We start from the raw sequence: 18871 nt of genomic DNA, 5'->3' as shown, positions 1-18871 counted from the left end.
GCTTTATTTTAAAATACCACGAAACATTTGGTGATCACAACGTAACATTCTCACAAAATAAACTGCACACAGAATGGTCTTTCAAAAATACAAACCCAAATCATCTGTCCACGTTCCAGCTCCTTTCGTCGGATAGGCGCTACCGATCAATGCAAGTCAAAACTAGCAGGCATTCAAACAGTTTTTTCCCTCTGGCAATTAAGTCATTAAATTCTTGATCATCAAACCTACTATTTTTTACCTTGTGCCATTGTTGTGTGTTGTTGGGACACACCCTCAAATCCTGCTGGTCCAATCAGTATTAGTATTAGTAATATATTCTGTAGACTATCGCTCAACTCGTCACTTCAAACTGCTCCCTTTGCACAATTGGCATTGCGCCGGTCCATCACGGGAACCACAAACGGGTAAGAGCACTCTTTACAAGCTTAACATAATGTGGGGCGGTGATGCACGCTTAACTGTTCTAAATGAAGAAGAATGCATCTTCCACATCTGTGATTCTTAAAAGAAATCATTCCTATTAACTGAATGTCTCTTGTTCTTTGTTCTTGTTACTTTGTTTTTTGTTCTGATTATCGAATCAGGGCGGCACCGACTGCCAGAGACAAATTCCTGGTGCGTTGTTACACACTTGGCCAATAAAGCTGATTCTGATGAAATTTTGAAAGCCCTATTTTTTGCCTTGTTTGTCAGCTGGTGGTGGCATGATTGACATTTGTGCTGAGTGGCTCTTTGGAAATGTGGGCAGGATCACGAATACAGCGCTGCAGGGACTGTGGGCGGAAGCCGTCACTCAAGCTCAATAAATCATGGCATACATAGAGTCAAACAAAGATCGCATTGCATGGCACATTGTATTGCAACCATCAATCCATCAGTTTTCCAGGCTGCTTATCCTCAATATATATCAATATACAGTATTTGACCTAAGAAAATCATGTTTGGTAAATTAGAAACTATATCGAGAGAAAATAGAATCTGCAAAATAAAGAAATTCAGTTTTTCCAACACCTTATCACAGTGGTATTGTATTTTAATTTGATGGTATGTTAGATTACAAGTAAAATTACAGAAAATTACCTCACCTTTCGGCTCCAGAAGGCATGGGATACCCAAGCTGTAGTGGGCAATCCTAAATGCATCCTCAAGATTTTCTCTGGCATTTCTCATTAAGGCCTTCCTCATGTCTACTAAGCTGGAGTCAATGGATTTGATGATGGCAAGGAAACCAAGACCACTTGTCCAACTCTTTCCAAAGTCTTGAATTGCAATACCGTACCTTAGGAACAGAAGTGGTAACAGCCACAAATTTAATGTTGCAGAGAATGAGAAAATAAAAAAAAAAGCTCACACTCACCTGCGGGTTTGCTTTTGTGCCCACTGCAGCAATTTTTTAAACTGCCTGCTGTGTTCTTCTGTGGTTGTGGTCACCATCTGCCCTACAGCCATTGACGTGTTGCAGTTGGATCGGTGAGTGCTGGTCGGTATGGATGAAAAACTGGAGGTAGAGGAAAACTGGCTCCGTAAATTACTAGTCAACTCCTTAATCTGTCATGACACAGACAGTGATATGATAATTAGTTTGATTGGCTTTTAATTGATGGCTTCGCAAGGGATTTGAGATGAATGGTAGAAAAGCAATCAGACTCATATTGTATTGGAAGTAGATGAAGAATGGTAAAATATGGAAGCCACAGATGGAAAACTGCTTGACAAACTCCGTTATCTTGTAAGTTAAACTAGGAAAAAAAGAGTGTGTGGCCGAGCAGCAGGTCGTCGTTAGAGAACGTTCTGCGTGCTGCCAAAATGAAACCAGTGGCTTCTCCTTTTCATTTTTTGTAGGACATATGTGAATTGTGCCATTGGATGTACCAACCAGTCACTCCTCACTTATTGAACCACATTGCAAAATGCCACAAACTGAATAGCTGTATGCTATACTTTCAATTTACGGGTAAAGCAGAATATCTGTCCGAAGAGACCACATCACCAGTGCGCAACTTAGAGGGAACAGTGGCTGATGTCTTCTTTTTTTTTGGCACGCTGTCCAGCAATCGATGAAAACTGCCTTGCGATCGACATTGAGCACCCCGGCTCTAGACCAAGTGGCATCAATATCACTGCTCCCCTGCCTCAGTAGATGACAACAGAGATGCGAGATTCAACCTCACACATAGACACAAAATAAATTACAAGCCAGGACCATCAAAGCTGAGACACAGACATCTAGTTTTGAACGATAAATTAATTAATCCTGAAGAGGCACACCCAGAAAAGATTTCTCTTTCATGCTATTCTGTGACACCTGCCCATCTGGGCTGGGACAATGGACGGTGTACTAGTTACACCTGCAAACCTGGATGAACTAAACAGAATCTTCACTGGACTTGATTGTGAAATACCATTGTACAGTGAAAAAAACGAGTATTTGAACACCCTGCTATGTTGCAAGTTCTCCCACTTAAAAATCATCGTAGGTGCATGTCCACTGTGACAGAGATAATCTAAGAAGAAAAATCCAGAAATCACAATGTTTGATTTTTTCAACGATTTATTTGAGTGATACAGCTACAAATAAGTATTTGAACACCTGAGGAAACCAATGTTAATATTTGGTACAGTAGCCTTTGTTTGCATTTACAGAGGTCAAACATTTTCTGGAGTTGTTCACCAGGTTGGCACACACTACAGGAGGGATTTTGGCCCACTCCTCCACACAGATCTCTAGATCAGACAGGTTTCTGGGGTGTCGCAAAGAAACACGGAGTTTGAGCTCCCTCCAAATATTTTCTATTGGGTTTAGGTCTGGAGATTGGCTAGGCCATGTGTATATGCTTCTTACGGAGCCACTCCTTGGTTTTTCTGGCTCTGTGCTTCGGGTCATTGTCATGTTGAAAGACCCAGCCATGACCCATCTTCAATGCTCTGATTGGGGGAAAGAGGTTGTTCCCCAAAATCTCACAATACATGGCCACGGTCATCCTCTCCTTAATACAGTGCAGTTGTCCTGTCCCAATGCAGAAAAACAGTCCCAAAGCATGATGCTACCACCCTCAGGCTTCACAGTAGGGATGGTGTTCTTGGGATGGAACTCATCCTTTGTCTTCCTCCAAACACGGTTAGTAGAATTATGACCAAAATGTTCCAGTTTGGTCTCATCTGACCACAAAACCTTCTTCAATGGCTCCTCTGTATCATCCAAACGGTCATTGGCAAACTTAAGATTGGCCTTGACATGTCCTGGTTTAACCAGGGGAACCTTCCATGCCATGCATGATTTCAAACCATGACATCTTAGTGTATGACCAACCGTCACCTTGGAAACAGTGGTCCCAGCTCTTTTCAGGTCATTGACCAAGTCCTGTTTTGTAGTCCTGGGCTGATTCCTCAACTCTCTAAGGATCATTGAGACCCCACAAGGAGGTGATCATATCCAAAAGTTTCACTTTTTCCACTTTTTCGCTGATCAAAACACTTGTTTTGAAGGAGCTGGAAGAGCTGGTGACCAGGACGTGGAGGGTCTGAAAGTATCCTGCCCACTCTGGACCTAGCTTGACTGGCATGCAAGGATTGAAGGGTGTGAAGGGTGGTGCCGACAAACTGTTCAGCAGTTTTGATTGTCCTTTGCTGTCAGAGTTTGTCCTTTTTTGTGGCAGGCCCAAACCAGACTGTGATGGAGGTACACAGTACTGATTGGATGACCGCTGTGTAGAACTGTCTCAGCAGCTCTTGTGACAGGCCGTGATTCCTCAGAAGCCGCAAGAAGTACATCATTTGCTGGGCTTTTTTGAGGATGGAGTTGATCTTCGTCTTCTACTTCAGGTCCCGTGAGACTGTAATTCCCAAGAACATGAAGGTCTCGACGGTTGAAGCAAGACAGTTGGACAGGGTCAGGGGCAGCTCTGGTGAAGGTTGCCTCCTGAAGTCCATAATCATGTCTACAGTCTTGAGAGTGTTCATCGTCAAGTTGTGTTGGCCACATCGAAACAACGATAGCTCGCCTCAGTGGCTTCAGGTGGGCATTAAAACAACGTGAGCTCAAATTGTATAAATATAAAAAAAAAAAAAAAACAGGAGAGCGCACACAATTGAAATGGTCACTTTTTATTTTAAATTTGCCCATTACCCTCGTTTCTACGTAGTTTGAGGTCACTTGGGCGAGAGGCTGCGCTACGGAACCAAACTCTTGGCATTCAAAAAAATGTTTCACCACAAACACCATGGATGGCACAGAGGATGACATGCTGTGGGAGCAGAATAGGATTACTGTTCATGAATTCTTGATACTAAATACCTCTTTTTGTCTCAAATATGCAAAGTACAAAAACTTTATATATTTTACCTACACAGACATATATCCCCCACTACTTCACGGTTTTTCGCTTTTAGAGGGTGGTTCTATTTCCAATTAACTGCAAAAAAATTAGGGATTACTGTAAAAGCTATTGAGATCGTCAGCTAAACCACTCTTGTTTTCTACTGGGGGGGGTCCATCGCTTGTAATGAGTGGGAGATTGTAATCCGTGCCAGACTCATTTGGCGTCATTAGGGCCAAGATGTTTTTCCCGTTTAGCTGCATAGTTCCTCTTTGCAATGTTAATTTCTTTTGTCAGCAGGTTTCTAGTGCGAAGGTAGAGGGCCCTATACCCAGTACGATATGCAACCTCTTTAGCCACACACTTATTTTGCATTTCTTTACTGCTGTTGCAATTTCTACTGACTAACGGTAAAAGTTTTTCGTTGTTTACCATAATTTTTTTTCGTAAAGAAGCACATTTTCCATGACTGGCTCCACCCAGTGTTGAAAGTGCAAAAGAGTTGAGCTCAAGCTTCTCCTGCTCTTATTCAATTGCATTTTCAGAATTTGTTGCGGCCCACGACTGGAGGCCCCGTAGCTCAGTGGTTAGAGCACTGGTTTGGTAAACCAGGGGTTGTGGGTTCGTATCCCACTGGGGCCTTCACTCCCTGAGAAGGGTTGCGTCAGGAAGGGCATCCGGCATAAAAATTGTGCCAGACATATATGTGCGTTCATCTGAGATGATACGCTGTGGCGACCCCGAAAGGGACAAGCCGAAAGAAGACATACATAGAGCTCGTGCCATATTGCTGGTCTAACAAAGCATTGTTGACAGTTAATTCTGTTGAGACAAAACAAAAATGTCTTATAGCTCGACATCCGGAGTTTTTTTCCGATACAGTTAAACATTTAGAAGGTTTTAATAAATGTAGTTATGTGGAAAAAATTAGAGACATTTGGTATAGAGTACCCATATTTAATGCCGAAGTTGATGTTTTCACCGATAAGAAATTGGACTGTTAATTCGCTTCCGCTTGTCTTGGACAACTGGATATACACATGCAACTGGTGAATAAGACGTTGAGATTTACACAGAAAAGTTCGACAGCATATAAAACGCATACAAATACTTCGTTGCTGGATCTGTTTTAAATCAGGACTAAATCCCAAATAGTGACGGACCCAGTCATATTTTTTCGATACAAATACCAATATTTAAATAAACAACCCGTGGTTTTACACAAACTAGTATTCATTAACTATGAAAGGAAAAAAAATTCAGCCTCCATACACAGAAGAGTATTGCTGCCACACGCTTACCTCCTTAAACCTCTCTGAGACAGACATTTTTTTCCCAATACGCATTGTTCTCAAATGAGTCAATTTGGCGTTATAAATATTTGACAAATTGAGATTGCAAAGAATAATTCCTACCTGAAATGATTGCTACACAGGCGTGTGCATTTCGTTGGGCACCATCCATCACGTGCATGATCTCTATACACTTTTCCTTTTTTCAATACAAATACCAATATTTAAATAAATGACCCCTGGTTTTCCTCCTGGGGAAAAAAAATTAGGACAGGAACTCATCTTCTCCGTAGACGAAAGTGTATTGCGGCCACACGTTACCCTCCGTAAACCTCTCTGCGACAGATGTTTTTTTTTTTTTTTTTTTTTTTTTGATAGCATTGATCTCAAATGAGTCAATTTGGCATCATAAATAATTCTTGGTTATTTGAGATTGAGAAGAATAATTATTAACTGAAATTAAGTGATCGCTACACAGGCGTGTGTATTTGGTTGGGCACTATCCATTACGTTTCATTGCCGAAACACATAAATCTTTTCTGGTCTTTTCAGCTGGTTTTCTATAGAATGATCTCTCAAGATGTGTCTCGTCTGCTGTGACAGCCAGCAGCACAATAGGTCTCGGGCATTGTGAATCTTCTGCTCCAGTTCAAAGTCTCCCACAATGTCGAGCAGCTCTGTTTGAGGAGCAATATGGCGCCGTGAAAAATGGTGATGTCACGTGCACAAGCTCTATATTTCCAGGGCCTTTTTTTCCTTTTCTTTTTTTGAATGGAATTGCACAGGCTGTGAGACTTTCTTGTCATGGTTGATCTCATTCTGAGAGCAACAGCATTTATGATAAAGGACAGATGGAAACAGTCAGCACAGATGAAAGAGGTTTTTAAACAGGAAGACGAAAGAAAGATTATTAACCTGGAAGAAGAGAATGATGTTCCAAATAAGTCCTAGGATGATGGATGAGTTTCCATCCACAACATCAGCAGCATCAATACTGATAAGCTTTACCTATTGAGCAGAGTATGCACACATTATTTTCCACGCATAAATACTTCAGATACTGATAATATATCAAAATGTATCAAAATGATAAAATTTTTTAAATAATGGCACATGTGAAATGCACTTTGCACAAACGTGGAATAAATTAATATGTATTGGCTAGGGCTGCACAACTAAACATTTTAGTCGTGATCAAGATTTTGGCTTCACAATTAAATGAGACCGATAGTCTGCGTTTTTTTTTTTTTTTTTTACACATTTAAAATCCAGAATCTGCTGTATCAGGGGGCGAACGCTTCATTAAGTTCACATTACAAGGGAGCGGGGCCCAGGACTCCGCACCGGATAGTGTGAACCTTTCTGTCATTCTAGAGAAGCAAGTACAGCAAAGATTGGAGCCAGCACCTCAGATACGGATCGATATTTATTTTCTGGACATATTTTTATTCAAGGAAAGAGATTTTAAACAAGACACCATGTCAAAAGTGTAGTTCAGTACAACACAGTTGCCCTGCAAGGTAACAATCTGTTAAACCATTTGAAAAAAAACAAACAAAAAAACCCAACTGAAGATGAAATCTCTAAAGTGGCATTAAATACATTGTATGAACAGTGTCTGCGGTCAGGCCAGTCTGCAGTTGAGATCAAAATATTAATATAGTGATCATAATATTGATTAAAATCTTTAACTTCGGAACCGCTTATCCTTACATGGATCGTAGGAATGTCCAAATATATACCACCTGGCTCTGGGTGAGAGGCGACATGCACCCTGATTTAAACCTACAAAAAGTCTTACAATGCATGTTTGTATGTGGGAGGAAACCATAGTACCTGGAGAAAAACCCATGCAGGGATGGGGAGAACATGCAAACTTCACACAGGCAAGGCCGCATTTGAATTCAGATCCTAAGAAATGTGAGGCAAAAGTGGTAACCAGTATTCTACCGTGAGGCCTATTGATCAAAATAGTCCTGATTGTTTTGGCCATCATCATGCACTGGTTTGGTACACCAGGGGTTGTGGGTTCATATCCCACTGGGGCCTCCACTCCCTGAGAAGGGTTGCGTCAGGAAGGGCATCCGGCGTAAAAATTGTGCCAAACATATATGTGCGTTCATCTGAGATGACACGCTGTGGCGACCCCGAAAGGGACAAGCCGAAAGAAACTTACTTACATGCAGCCCTTGAATACTGTTTTGTGTACTTTGTTGCACACATGTGATGTTTATCTGAGTTTGACCAATCAGACATGACCTTAAATGCTGCCATTCACCCCCCTATGTAGTCTTTTTTTCTGTTGGCCAGAGCGGACCCAAGGGTGCATAGTCACAATCTCAGCAGCAGCAGAAACAGTAAAAATTGCAGATGTGGGAGGAGAGGAAATAAACAAGGAGAAAAATAAAAAAACAACTTGTGCCTAAAATTTAAAACTCGTCTGAAATTGGGGCGAATACAAATGCATTGCTAAATTTGCTGCATAAAAAAAGTATTTATTTCATGAGATAAAAGTTTCTTGATGTCTTCATGTCAAATATTGCAATAATATCGCTAATGCAAAATCAACTCACATTGCATGTTTTTACAATTTTGTGTAGCACTAAACTCAGCAATGAAAAAAGGAGCATTCTCACATTTTTGGGATAACATAATTCTGGCACTCACATTTCTCTCCTCAAGGAAAGACAAGACTTTGGCAATATTGTTAAGTCTGAAGATTCGATGGGATGACTTCTTCAACCCATGAAGCTGGACCATCGTGTGAAACAGTGACACCAACAAAGCAAGTATTATCTTTCAATATTCATTGACATTTATGTACAAATAAAGAGTAAGAGTCTGACCAGCTTGCATCCTGAAAGCTCCTCCAGAAGAGCCATGAGGATACGTCCATCCTGGATATCTTGGAAAAGATCTTGGACTTCAATGGGCGGATTACACTGAGCATGGAAGAAAACAGAAAAGAGTTGAAAATGCAATTAGCACAGGCGGGAGGCAAAGAATACTAAAAAGTTTAACTGTAACTGTAAATCTGACAGCAGTATATGATGATATGCAGTAACCCCAATAGGCACAACTAGATTCAATGACCGCATAAAGGTGGGTGGTAGGTGGTATGCCAATCCATTAGACACATTTTCCGAATTATAAGAGCTTCTGGACAGTGGTTGTAAGTATTTATGTTTCAAACACTAGGGGTGCTGCTGGATTCAATGTACAATGATTATGCAAAGTATTCAGAACCCCTTAAAATTTTCATTGTTATATTTCAGCCATTTGCTGAAATCCTTTGAGCTCATTTTGTCATCATTGTGAACACAGCAACTTATATTGACAGGAAAACAACCGAATTGTTATTAATGCTGATTTATGAAAAGCGAAAAGCTGAAATATCACATAGCCATGAGTATTCACACCCTTTGTTGTGCCTCTGGGGGGGACTGGAGGCTGTGTTCCAACTATAGGGGGACCACACTCCTCAGCTATTCAGTCTATTCAGGGGTGCTGGAGAGGAGGGTCCGTCAAGAAGTCGAATCTGACATTCAGGAGGAGCAATGTAGTTTTCGTCCTGGCCATGGAACAGTGGACCAGCTCTACACCCTGCGCAGGATCCTCAAGGATGTATGGGAGTTTTCCAACCATGTCATTCATTGCTAGTTTGTTGTTCCTCGATGTTACGTACCCGCACTCCTTGTTCCACGTTTTTGACTTACCGAAAGGACCTTGCCTTTTGCCTCACGTTTTGGATATGGTTGTCTTTTGGACTGATCGCCTGTGTACCGACCTTTTGCCTGCCATTAAAATCCTCTGATCGCACAAAAATTTGTCATGAGTCTTGCATTTGGGTCCTCTCCCCTGTTTGGCCCTTGATAGTTTATTTTCATTTACAGGATGCTTTTTTTCACTTACAAGGCATGGTTTTTTTTTCATTCACAGGTTGTTGTTTTGTTATTCATTTTCAGTACACTGTATGCTTTTTTCGTTTACGCTATTTTTTTTTTCGTTTCTTAAATGTTTTAACGGTTTTAGCCTAACCCCTAACCACACATTCAATAAATTTTTCTCAGACAGAAATTAACAATTTCTCACATTTCTATTGTTCAATGTTGAAATCGTCATGCAATAAAAATAGCACACTACTGTATTCTAGAATAAAACCAAAGATCAAAACCTGTTTGAAGCCAAAACATTTATTTTGGAAAATAAATAAGTAAGCATCCCTCAATCCATTTTCTTCCGCTTTATCCATGACCATGTATATTCTACATAAACATTATATCATTTAGAAAGTAATTTGATTTTAATAATCTTTGAGGTTGGACACGATAAATTATTAATATCGACTCACACGTATTTTACAGTTCCTCTGGCCACGCCTCAATATTGGATCATTCAGAGATCCTCACTGAACTTCTGGAATGAGTTTGCTGCACTGAAAGTAAAGGGGCCGAATAATATTGCACACCCAACTTTTCAGTTTTTTATTTGTTAAAAAAGTATAAAATATCCAATACATTTTGTTCCACTTCACAATTGTGTCCCACTTCTTGATTCTTGGCAAAAAAAAAAAAAAATGTTACATCTCTATGTTTGAAGCCTGAGATGTGGAGATTGAAAAGTTCAAGGAGGACGAATACTTTCACAAGGCACTGTAGATATGCGACGACCCGGCCGTTCATTGAACAGTGCGATGGATCTGCCTGTGCTTGAATGAGAAACTATCTGTAGTACGATATGCGCCACTAATTTGTGTCTAAAAGGCTCATTTATTATTGCACCAAAACACACAGATGATGAAAAAGGAGTCCATAGTCTAACTTGGTGTATTTTCACAAATAAGGATTTTAATGGACGAAATCTGTTTAAAATGTTGTCAAGTTAATTTGAGAGCAATAGCTGGTCATAACTTGCTTCACCCTAATTATCATTTCATGTGCTAAACTGACGCCATAACTAGACAGTACCCGTCCAAACCCCAATGCAGTCACAAATCTCCCAGGATGTCATGAGCAAAACCGCCAAACTTTATCCTGAAAGCTGTAAACCAGTGTCTTTTGTTTTGATTGGGCACAAAATGCTTAAAACACAAATGTAAAAGGGATGGACGGTTCTGTTTGCTGGACTGATATGGGTGTTTGAGCTGTAGAAGTTTGTGAATATGAACAGATTTTTATTTATTATAAAGTTGGATGTTTGGAGACAAGGTGAGAGAGAGCAGACTTCGATGGTTTGGACATGTCCAGAGGCGAGAGAGTAAGTATATTGGTAGAAGGATGCTGAGGGTGGAGCTACCAGGCAAAAGAGCGAGAGGATCCAAAGAAAAGGTTGATGGATATTGTGAGGGAGGACATGAGGACAGTGGAAGTTAGAGAGGAGGATGCACGAGATAGGCTTAAATGGAAAAAATTACACAGTGTGGCGACCCCTAACGGGACAAGCCGAAAGAAAAAGACGAGGATATCCACAGGTGTGCATGTAAATGCTGCTGCATACCTATGCAAACAACAGATCATTTGCTTCTTTTACAGTTTTATTTAGCAGCATCTCTTTCACCCAATCACTTAAAGTATTTTCTTCTGACTGTTGCACTGGCCGCTCTACCACGGGCAGTCTAATCTAATCTAATCTAATCTAATCTAATCTAATCTAATCTACTAGATACTATTTCAAATGGGAAAAGTCCTTTATCTGTTGGGGTTATTTTCATATACAGTTTTACTAAATGTAGTTTCCCTTAATCAAGACTTCACTGTCCCATTGCTTCGTTCCACTAATTCTGCACAATGATTTTTTTTTTTTAAGTTATTTCTAGATTTGCAGATACTTGACTGATTTTTTTTTTTCAATAACAAAATGTGGCACATTGTTGGCATACAATTTTTCTGGGATGCCATGAGAAGGAATAATATATTTACACAAGAAGTTTGCCACAGAAATAGGATCAGCACTTGTACATGGAAAAATCTCACCCCATTTAGATAAGGGCCAGATCAATACTAAACAACATTTGTAATGCTGTTTAACTAAAAAAAAAAATTAATGTGTAAAAACTGGAAAGGCTGACTGCCTTGAGGAAACTGCCCTCTCTTAGGTCTGCAGGTCCCTTGAGTATGAAACTGACAATTTTGAGTCACGGGCCTTGCCATGTCTCAACAGGAGGGATGGTAATGGTAGATATTATACAGACATTTTCGGACCTTTGGATTCAATTCTTACTCTAAAAAATTTTGTAGATCATGTCTTAATTGCTACAGGCACAATACTCAAGGGACCTGCAGACCTAAGAGAGGGCAGTTTTCCCAAGGTAGTTAGCCTTTCCAGTTTTTACACATTGTTTTTTTTTAGTTAAACAGCATTACAAATGATGTTTAGTATTGATCTGGCCCTTATCTAAATGGGGTGAGATTTTTCCATGTACAAGTGCTGATGCTATTTCTGTGGCAAAGTTCTTGTGTAAATATATGATTCCTTCTCATGGCATCCCAGAAAAATTGTATGGCAACAATGTGCCACATTTTGTTAATGAAAAAAAAAAAAAATCAGCCAAGTATCTGCAAATCTAGAAATAACTTAAAAAAAAATCATTGTGCAGAATTAATGGAACGAAGCAATGGGACAGTGAAGTCTTGATTAAGGAAAACTACATTTAGTAAAACTGTATAAGAAAATAACCAACAGATAAAGGACTGTTCCCATTTGAAATAGTATCTAGTAGATTAGATTAGATTACATTAGATTAGATTAGACTGCCCATGGTAGAGCGGCCAGTGCAACAGTCAGAAGAAAATACTTTAAGTGATTGGGTGAAAGAGATGCTGCTAAATAAAACTGTAAAAGAAGCAAATGATCTGTCTCCTACTCTGCCTTCTTTACAGGTGGTGTTGGTGTCCATTGGTGATTGGGTCCTGAGAAAAGTCATCAAGAGGAAGTGTTGGTCCTCACCTCGCTGGGATGGTCCACTCCCACGGTGATAAAGATAGCAGAATGTCCCACTGGAAGCCTGTGGCTCCCTTTTCATTCAACGACAAGTAGCGGTGGAAGTCCAGCTACAAAGGGTGGGGTAGCAATACGTTGCCCTGGTCTCAAACCGGTGAAGAATTCAGATGATCCGCGGTTGAGCATGTTAGGTAAAGGAGAGGCACTATTGGGACTGCTGGCTTTCGTGCTGATCGGACCATGGCTCCTCTACACTGGCCAGTCTGGGACTGTACGTGTTTGTCACTGGATCTATGGACATGAATCATCATGGAGCAAGGACAATCCCGCCTCTCCAATGGACGCCAACGCCTGGTACCCTTATGTGAATATGGTGTCTCTCCGTGGACAACCAATGACAGATCAACAAGTGTGGTGAAGCTGGAACTACTCAGATGCCCCGCTATGAAAAGAAGTCTGAAGCAGCGACGAGTCCGACAATGCCAGAAATTCCATCTGCTGGCCCCAGGATTCGTGCCAGGCCAGGAGAGGATGCAGAGAGAAACCATCTGAGGTCTTCAGGACGGACCTGATCACCACCATGAAGGTGCATGACTCGTACCAGCTCAACGCAGAGGATTACTACGTCCTGGCCGTTCCATAGAAGCAGAAGCGAAACAAAAGGTTTCCACGTGCCATTAGCCCGCAGTCCATCGCGGAGCCCTTGGCCCGGGTGCTAACTGACAAAAGCAAGGATGTCATGTTCATCAGGCCCAAGAAGCTGATCCGCACATCTGCCACCCTGGTCGTCAGTTATGTGGACATCAGGACTTTGGCGAAGGGCATGTGTCACTACAACCTCAATGAGGAAGACGTCACCTGGCTGCAGGTATTCAACGGGGAGTTTGCAAGGTTTTCCCTTCTGCCACTGTATGAATTCGCCATGGAGTGCTGAGCACCGTTGTCATAACAACATGACACACACTACTGAGACACAGTAGGGCCTTGGTATCGAGTACAACGAGAAGGTGGTGTGTGACGTGCCAGTTCCCCAACGGAGAGGACGACAACGAGATGGTGTTTTGCAACAAGTGCAATATCTGCATCCACCAGGTATCCTGCCAAAGTGCCAGTTGTGCCTGAAAACGGGCGATGCTATGAAGCCTGCCCGCAGTGGAACAAAGTGTGTCCATGTCGGTTGTGCCTTGTGGATCCCTAAGATGAGCAATGGGAACCTGGAGAAGATGGAGCACGTCACCAACGTGTCGCCCATTCCCAGCAACAGCCTCCACTCTGGACCTGGAGAGACCATCATCACTCAGAACGACAAAGTCAAGGTCAAGTACTACTGGCCCAAGCACAGTGGGGCCTTAAAGGCAGTGACTCTGTGGAGCGGGACTCCGCCACTGAAGTTGAAAATGAGGAAAGCGTCGGGAGCAAGAAGGGCAAATTGAGAGGAAAGGTTGGAGGGGACAATAAAGAGGACATGGCCGCTCTCGGCCTCATCCCTTTCCCCTCGTCGTCCCCCTTGTTGTTGCAGTCGTCCTTGTGTCTTGTTTGTAAATGTGACCCACAGGAAAAGTGTGACAATGTCCGCAAGATGAAATTGCAAGAGATGGAGGAGGTCTTCAGTTTGTGGATGCCGAGGAAGTGTGCTGTCACCTCAAGATGACACCCAAGACAGTTGACTTCATGTACCAGTACTAGAAGCTGAAGCTCAAAGCTAACTTCAACCAACTGCTGCTCATGCCTAAGAAGGACGAGGAGGACACCCTGGCCAGACGTGAACACGAGATGTTGCTGAGATGACTGCACCTATTCACGCACATCTGCCAAGACCTGGAGAGGGTGTGCAACCTGACTTGCATGGTGATGAAGATGTAAAGACTGTTGTTTGGAAAAATAAAAGCGATGGAGTGCAGGACAATGGCCTGACTTTAAACGGTCAAGGAGTCTGCAGTGTCACCAGCAGAGCTGAAGAATCTCTTCTGTGTTTGCCCTTATATGCCATGGGGCGCCAAAGACTACATGATTGTCCCAATCACCAGCGAGAGTTACATCTCTAGTCACGGCTTCCACTGTCAGTGGAGGCTGTGTCCTTACTTCGACATCAACCGTTCCCTTTCTCCTACATGTTTCCCGACTCCAGTACCAAGAACACCTACACCTGACTTGCTTGGGCTGCTCTGTACCCGCACTTGATGGGTTCAGAAATGAGCAACGATGTTCACCCACTGTTTATTTATTATTATTAGTATTCGTCCTCGTTCACCTCTGGACCTTGGTATGTTATGATGAAGTTCCTAGTATCCGTAACTCCTGTTCTAGGTTTGTTGTGCCTTTTCACAATGTATATAATCGCACGTTTGAAATCTATGATGGTTCGAGCAAGGTCAAATGTTTTTGTGAACTATGCCCTTCTACAACAAGTAGACCGTGATTATATACAGCTACAGCCAAAAGCAAGCCTCTGATGCCCCTTTGTCCACTCGAGTATAAATGATGAGCTTTCTGAAAATGCAACAGCCTTCTGATGTCCCCACTCGTATTTCCGAAATGATAAACAGGAGGGAAATGTTAAAATAATCATCCATATGTTCTTATTTTGTTCATACTGTAGTTAGTTACACATCACCACCAAGCTTGTACCTTTGAATTCACTGTCTTGGAAACAGATGTAATCAATCTAACTTGATGTAATCAATCTAACAGATGTAAACAATCAAAGAGTCACACACACTCACACTCATCATGTGATTCACTGAATAAAAAGAACCTACAAGGGGACACAAGTTGGAGTTGGTTGGAAGCAGGGAAAAGTCCTGTCGCTCCCCTTGCAGCAAGTAAAACTTGAAGCCTTGTCTGTTCGCCTTCTTTTAATAGAGAGTCAAGCTTTTTAAACCTGACACTCTAAATTGCTCTTATGTGTAATTGTGAGCGCGATTGTTGTCTGTCTCTATGTGCCCTGCGATTGCCTGGAAACCACTTCAAGGTGTACACCGCCTCCTGCCCAATGATAGCTGGTATAGGCTCCAGCACTCCCGCGACCCTCGTGCGGATAAGCAGCTAAGAAAATGGATGGATAGATTATTTTTCCAACTGAAAGCAGAATTTTTCCAATCAGTGCTTGTTCAACCAAAGTCCCATTCTGGTAATTTGTCATTAAGTATATTTTCTTATTTTCAGGTTAATGCAACATACTGCTTATAGAGAGCTTCTGAAATGGTGTTGGGGAATTGACCCCTCCGTGGATGTTGCGCAATCCGCGTCACTGACCAATCAGAGGCCAGAGATCTGCATAATCTCGGACTCAAATCTCAGACAACGCTGGCTGGATGGTCCAGATTAGCTTCTGTTGGCGTTTTATCGCGTATTTGGGTTCTTTAGCAATAGATATGGTTAAGAGGTGTAGTCACGGACTTTATAATAGTGACGACAGGTATCCTGAAAGGCTAGTTGGTGGAGTTCACTCACAATCACATCTAGGGGCAACTTAGAGTCTCCAATTAATGTTGCATATTGTTGGGAAGTGGGAGGAAACCGGAGTGCCCGGAGAAAACCCATGCAGGCACGGGGAGAACATGGAAACTCCACACAGGGAGGGCTGGGATTGAACACTGGTCTTCAGCACTGTCAGGGCAACACTGCTCCACTGTGCCGCCATTTGTACACAATATTTTTCTAGTTGCGAATGATCTATTTGCGGTAGTAAAATATTTTTCACCAACAACGACATGTACTTCTATCATTCAACCATGTAAACAGTGTTCAAAGTTTTTAGGAAAAAAAACAAAACATACCTCTGCAACTTGTCTTTTTAAAAAAAGCTCTTCGCAGTTTTGCTACTTTCTGTGGGGGCCTGAGCTTGTCGAAGCATGTCCAGGTTCAGCAGCCAATCCAAGTTTGCGTTTTGTGCCTTTAGCAACAGCGATCTGTTCAGGTGTTGGAACTGGCTGAATGGTCGGCACTGATCCAGGTTTTAATATTTTTTTTACATTTGAAACCCATCTCAGACAAGAGTACACAAGAAAAAGAGTCTAGGGTGAAATGTTCACTGCAAATGACAGAGTGCTGACCGGGTTTGGAAAAAACAGGCATCTTCGTTTGCACAAAGCTTACCCCACTGTCTTCTGAGGTTTGGGTCTTTGGGAAAATAATGCAAACTGTGACCAGAATAATTTAAATTACTACAAAACCGATCCACACACCCAATTTTTACAGATTGGTTTTAGCTGGTAATCACTGAGTGTCAGATTCACCAATCAGACATTCATTAAACAGGACAACAAAGGAAGCAAAGACACCAGTTCAAGTCTCGGGAGGAGAGAGGAGAGGAACTGTCTCGTACAATTCACCTCTGCACTCTCTGATTATCCTCTCCTCAGCACCTCTATTTATTTAGTTTTAAGACGCGCCTTATTTACATGGATGTTACAAAAAGGAGACGACAAGCAAAACAGTTTGAAACAAGGTGTACATGTTTGTTCATGTGCGTGTGCATGTGTAGAAGATTGATGCATACATGTGTGGTCATCATTTCTTTAACAGGCAGCAGTTCTAACAGTTCTGATGATTAGATGTTTTTGTTCTTGCTATCTCCTCCTAGGAGGCTGCCACGTTATCTAGGGCAGAACAAAGCATTTCTTTATTGGAAGCAAATGTATGATAATTATGATCGCAATTATTCCTACACTGAGGAATTCTCGAATCAAATGGGTTTTTCTTCGGCGTAAATACGAAAGGCTCCAGGCTAATGCTAGTCCTGCAACAGGATGTTTACCTGTAGTGACGCCAGAGGTCAGCCATACGAAATGAGTTGCTTTGCAGGTAAGGGAAACTAGGTAAAAGTTTGCAGACTTTAATTCATAAGCACAAATATTTTATTATTGTTGAACAGTTTCCTCTAAATAAGGTAATTTGCGTTAGAAATTGGACATACCATACACTTTAAAGGATGTAATTAATAAAGCTTTCTGAGCAGCAAACCGGTGCTTCATACCATTATTGTTCCCGCCACCAAGCCGTCTCCCCTGCATTTCCCAACCACGTTGGGGGGGGCTGTTGCAGGAAAGTTTAACAATAGTTTTACAATTAAAGATGTAAGTAAATACGTGAACTGTCATAATCTTAGTCTCAAATATGTAACGTATCATGACTGTTTACATATCTTAATCATTTTAGTACCCAGATACACAAATGTGAAAATTCCTGTGGTGTGTGGGGGGCTGGGTGAAGTCCTACTTCCCGGTTTTCACATTTCGTGGTGGGTTCTGGTTCCCATTAACTTTGAAAAATGTGGGATATATTTATATAAATGTTTTTTTCCCAGGAATTTTTATTTATATTGTTGCCAACACATGAACAAACCTTTTTTAAGTGTAGATTCATCCATCGAGTAAAGGTCCGCTTCTGAACCACTTCTCTCTGAACTGCAAAAAAAGATAAACATACACAATTCAGTGAACACCAGACTGATTCACAAGGACTAAAGGACTCAAAAAGAGAAAGAGCCAAATTATTACCAAGCAAACGGCAAAAAGGACAAGCATGAATCGCACACAATTTTCCTTACACTACTGTAGTCATTCCTCTTACATTTACATTGATGTGGAAAACTGCACACATATATATATATACATATCTATGTGAACATAGATATATATATACATATATATATATATATATACATATCTATGTGAACATAGATATATATATATATAATATATATATATATATATATATATATATATATATATATATATATATATACATACATACACCCAAGTTAAAATTCATTTTGAAAAGTTTCTGACCCATGAGTCGACACAATCTGATATTTCAGGAATAAATTAAAATAAAGCCATTTTTGAGGCCCTTAAAACATGCACAAAAACTCACTAAATTTGGCACACATGTAGGGCCCGGTGAAAAAACTTCACATTTTCAAGTTTTTGTGTCCATTTTCCCCAAAAATGACTCCACAGGACCATTGAGAACAGGCAAAGAGGAAATTAACAATCCTGTGCGCTACAGGTCTGACATTTTGGATGCATATTGAGTGCACCTAGCCTCAAATAAAAAAAAAATAAGTAGGTTTCTTTCGGCTTGTCCCTTTCGGGGTCGCCACAGCGTGTCATCTCAGATGAACGCACATATATGTTCGGCACAATTTTTACGCCGGATGCCCTTCCTGATGCAACCCTTCTCAGGGAGTGGAGGCCCCAGTGGGATACGAACCCACAACCCCTGGTTTATCAAACCAGTGATCTAACCACTGAGCTACAGGGCCTCTCAAATAAAAATAAAGAAAATGAATAAAAAGTCAGCGCATGTGATATTGTA

The 18871-nt window shown here is 41.3% G+C and overlaps 1 protein-coding gene across 10 annotated transcripts in view; it reads right to left on the bottom strand.

Annotated features, from left to right (window-relative positions):
* Window positions 1–18871, bottom strand: part of LOC133513829 (calmin-like) — a 107189-nt gene that overhangs the window by 56942 nt on the left and 31376 nt on the right. For 4 of the 10 annotated variants that reach the window (XM_061844959.1, XM_061844952.1, XM_061844948.1 and 1 more), the window contains 6 exons: window positions 17897–17958; window positions 8458–8553; window positions 8279–8362; window positions 6527–6619; window positions 1361–1551; window positions 1089–1282 (listed from right to left, as the gene is read on the bottom strand). In XM_061844959.1, coding sequence (XP_061700943.1) covers window positions 1089–1282; window positions 1361–1551; window positions 6527–6619; window positions 8279–8362; window positions 8458–8553; window positions 17897–17958 — 720 coding nt within the window. Of the gene's footprint in view, window positions 1–1088; window positions 1283–1360; window positions 1552–6526; window positions 6620–8278; window positions 8363–8457; window positions 8554–17896; window positions 17959–18871 lie in introns of those variants that run through there. The other 6 variants (XM_061844950.1, XM_061844955.1, XM_061844951.1 and 3 more) reach the window with 5 other exon arrangements.

Source organism: Syngnathoides biaculeatus, chromosome 15 (genome assembly GCF_019802595.1).
Source record: "Syngnathoides biaculeatus isolate LvHL_M chromosome 15, ASM1980259v1, whole genome shotgun sequence".
NCBI classification, from domain to species: Eukaryota; Metazoa; Chordata; class Actinopteri; order Syngnathiformes; family Syngnathidae; genus Syngnathoides; species Syngnathoides biaculeatus.
Note: the sequence above shows the minus strand (reverse complement) of the source record. Positions and strands in the feature narration are given on the sequence as shown.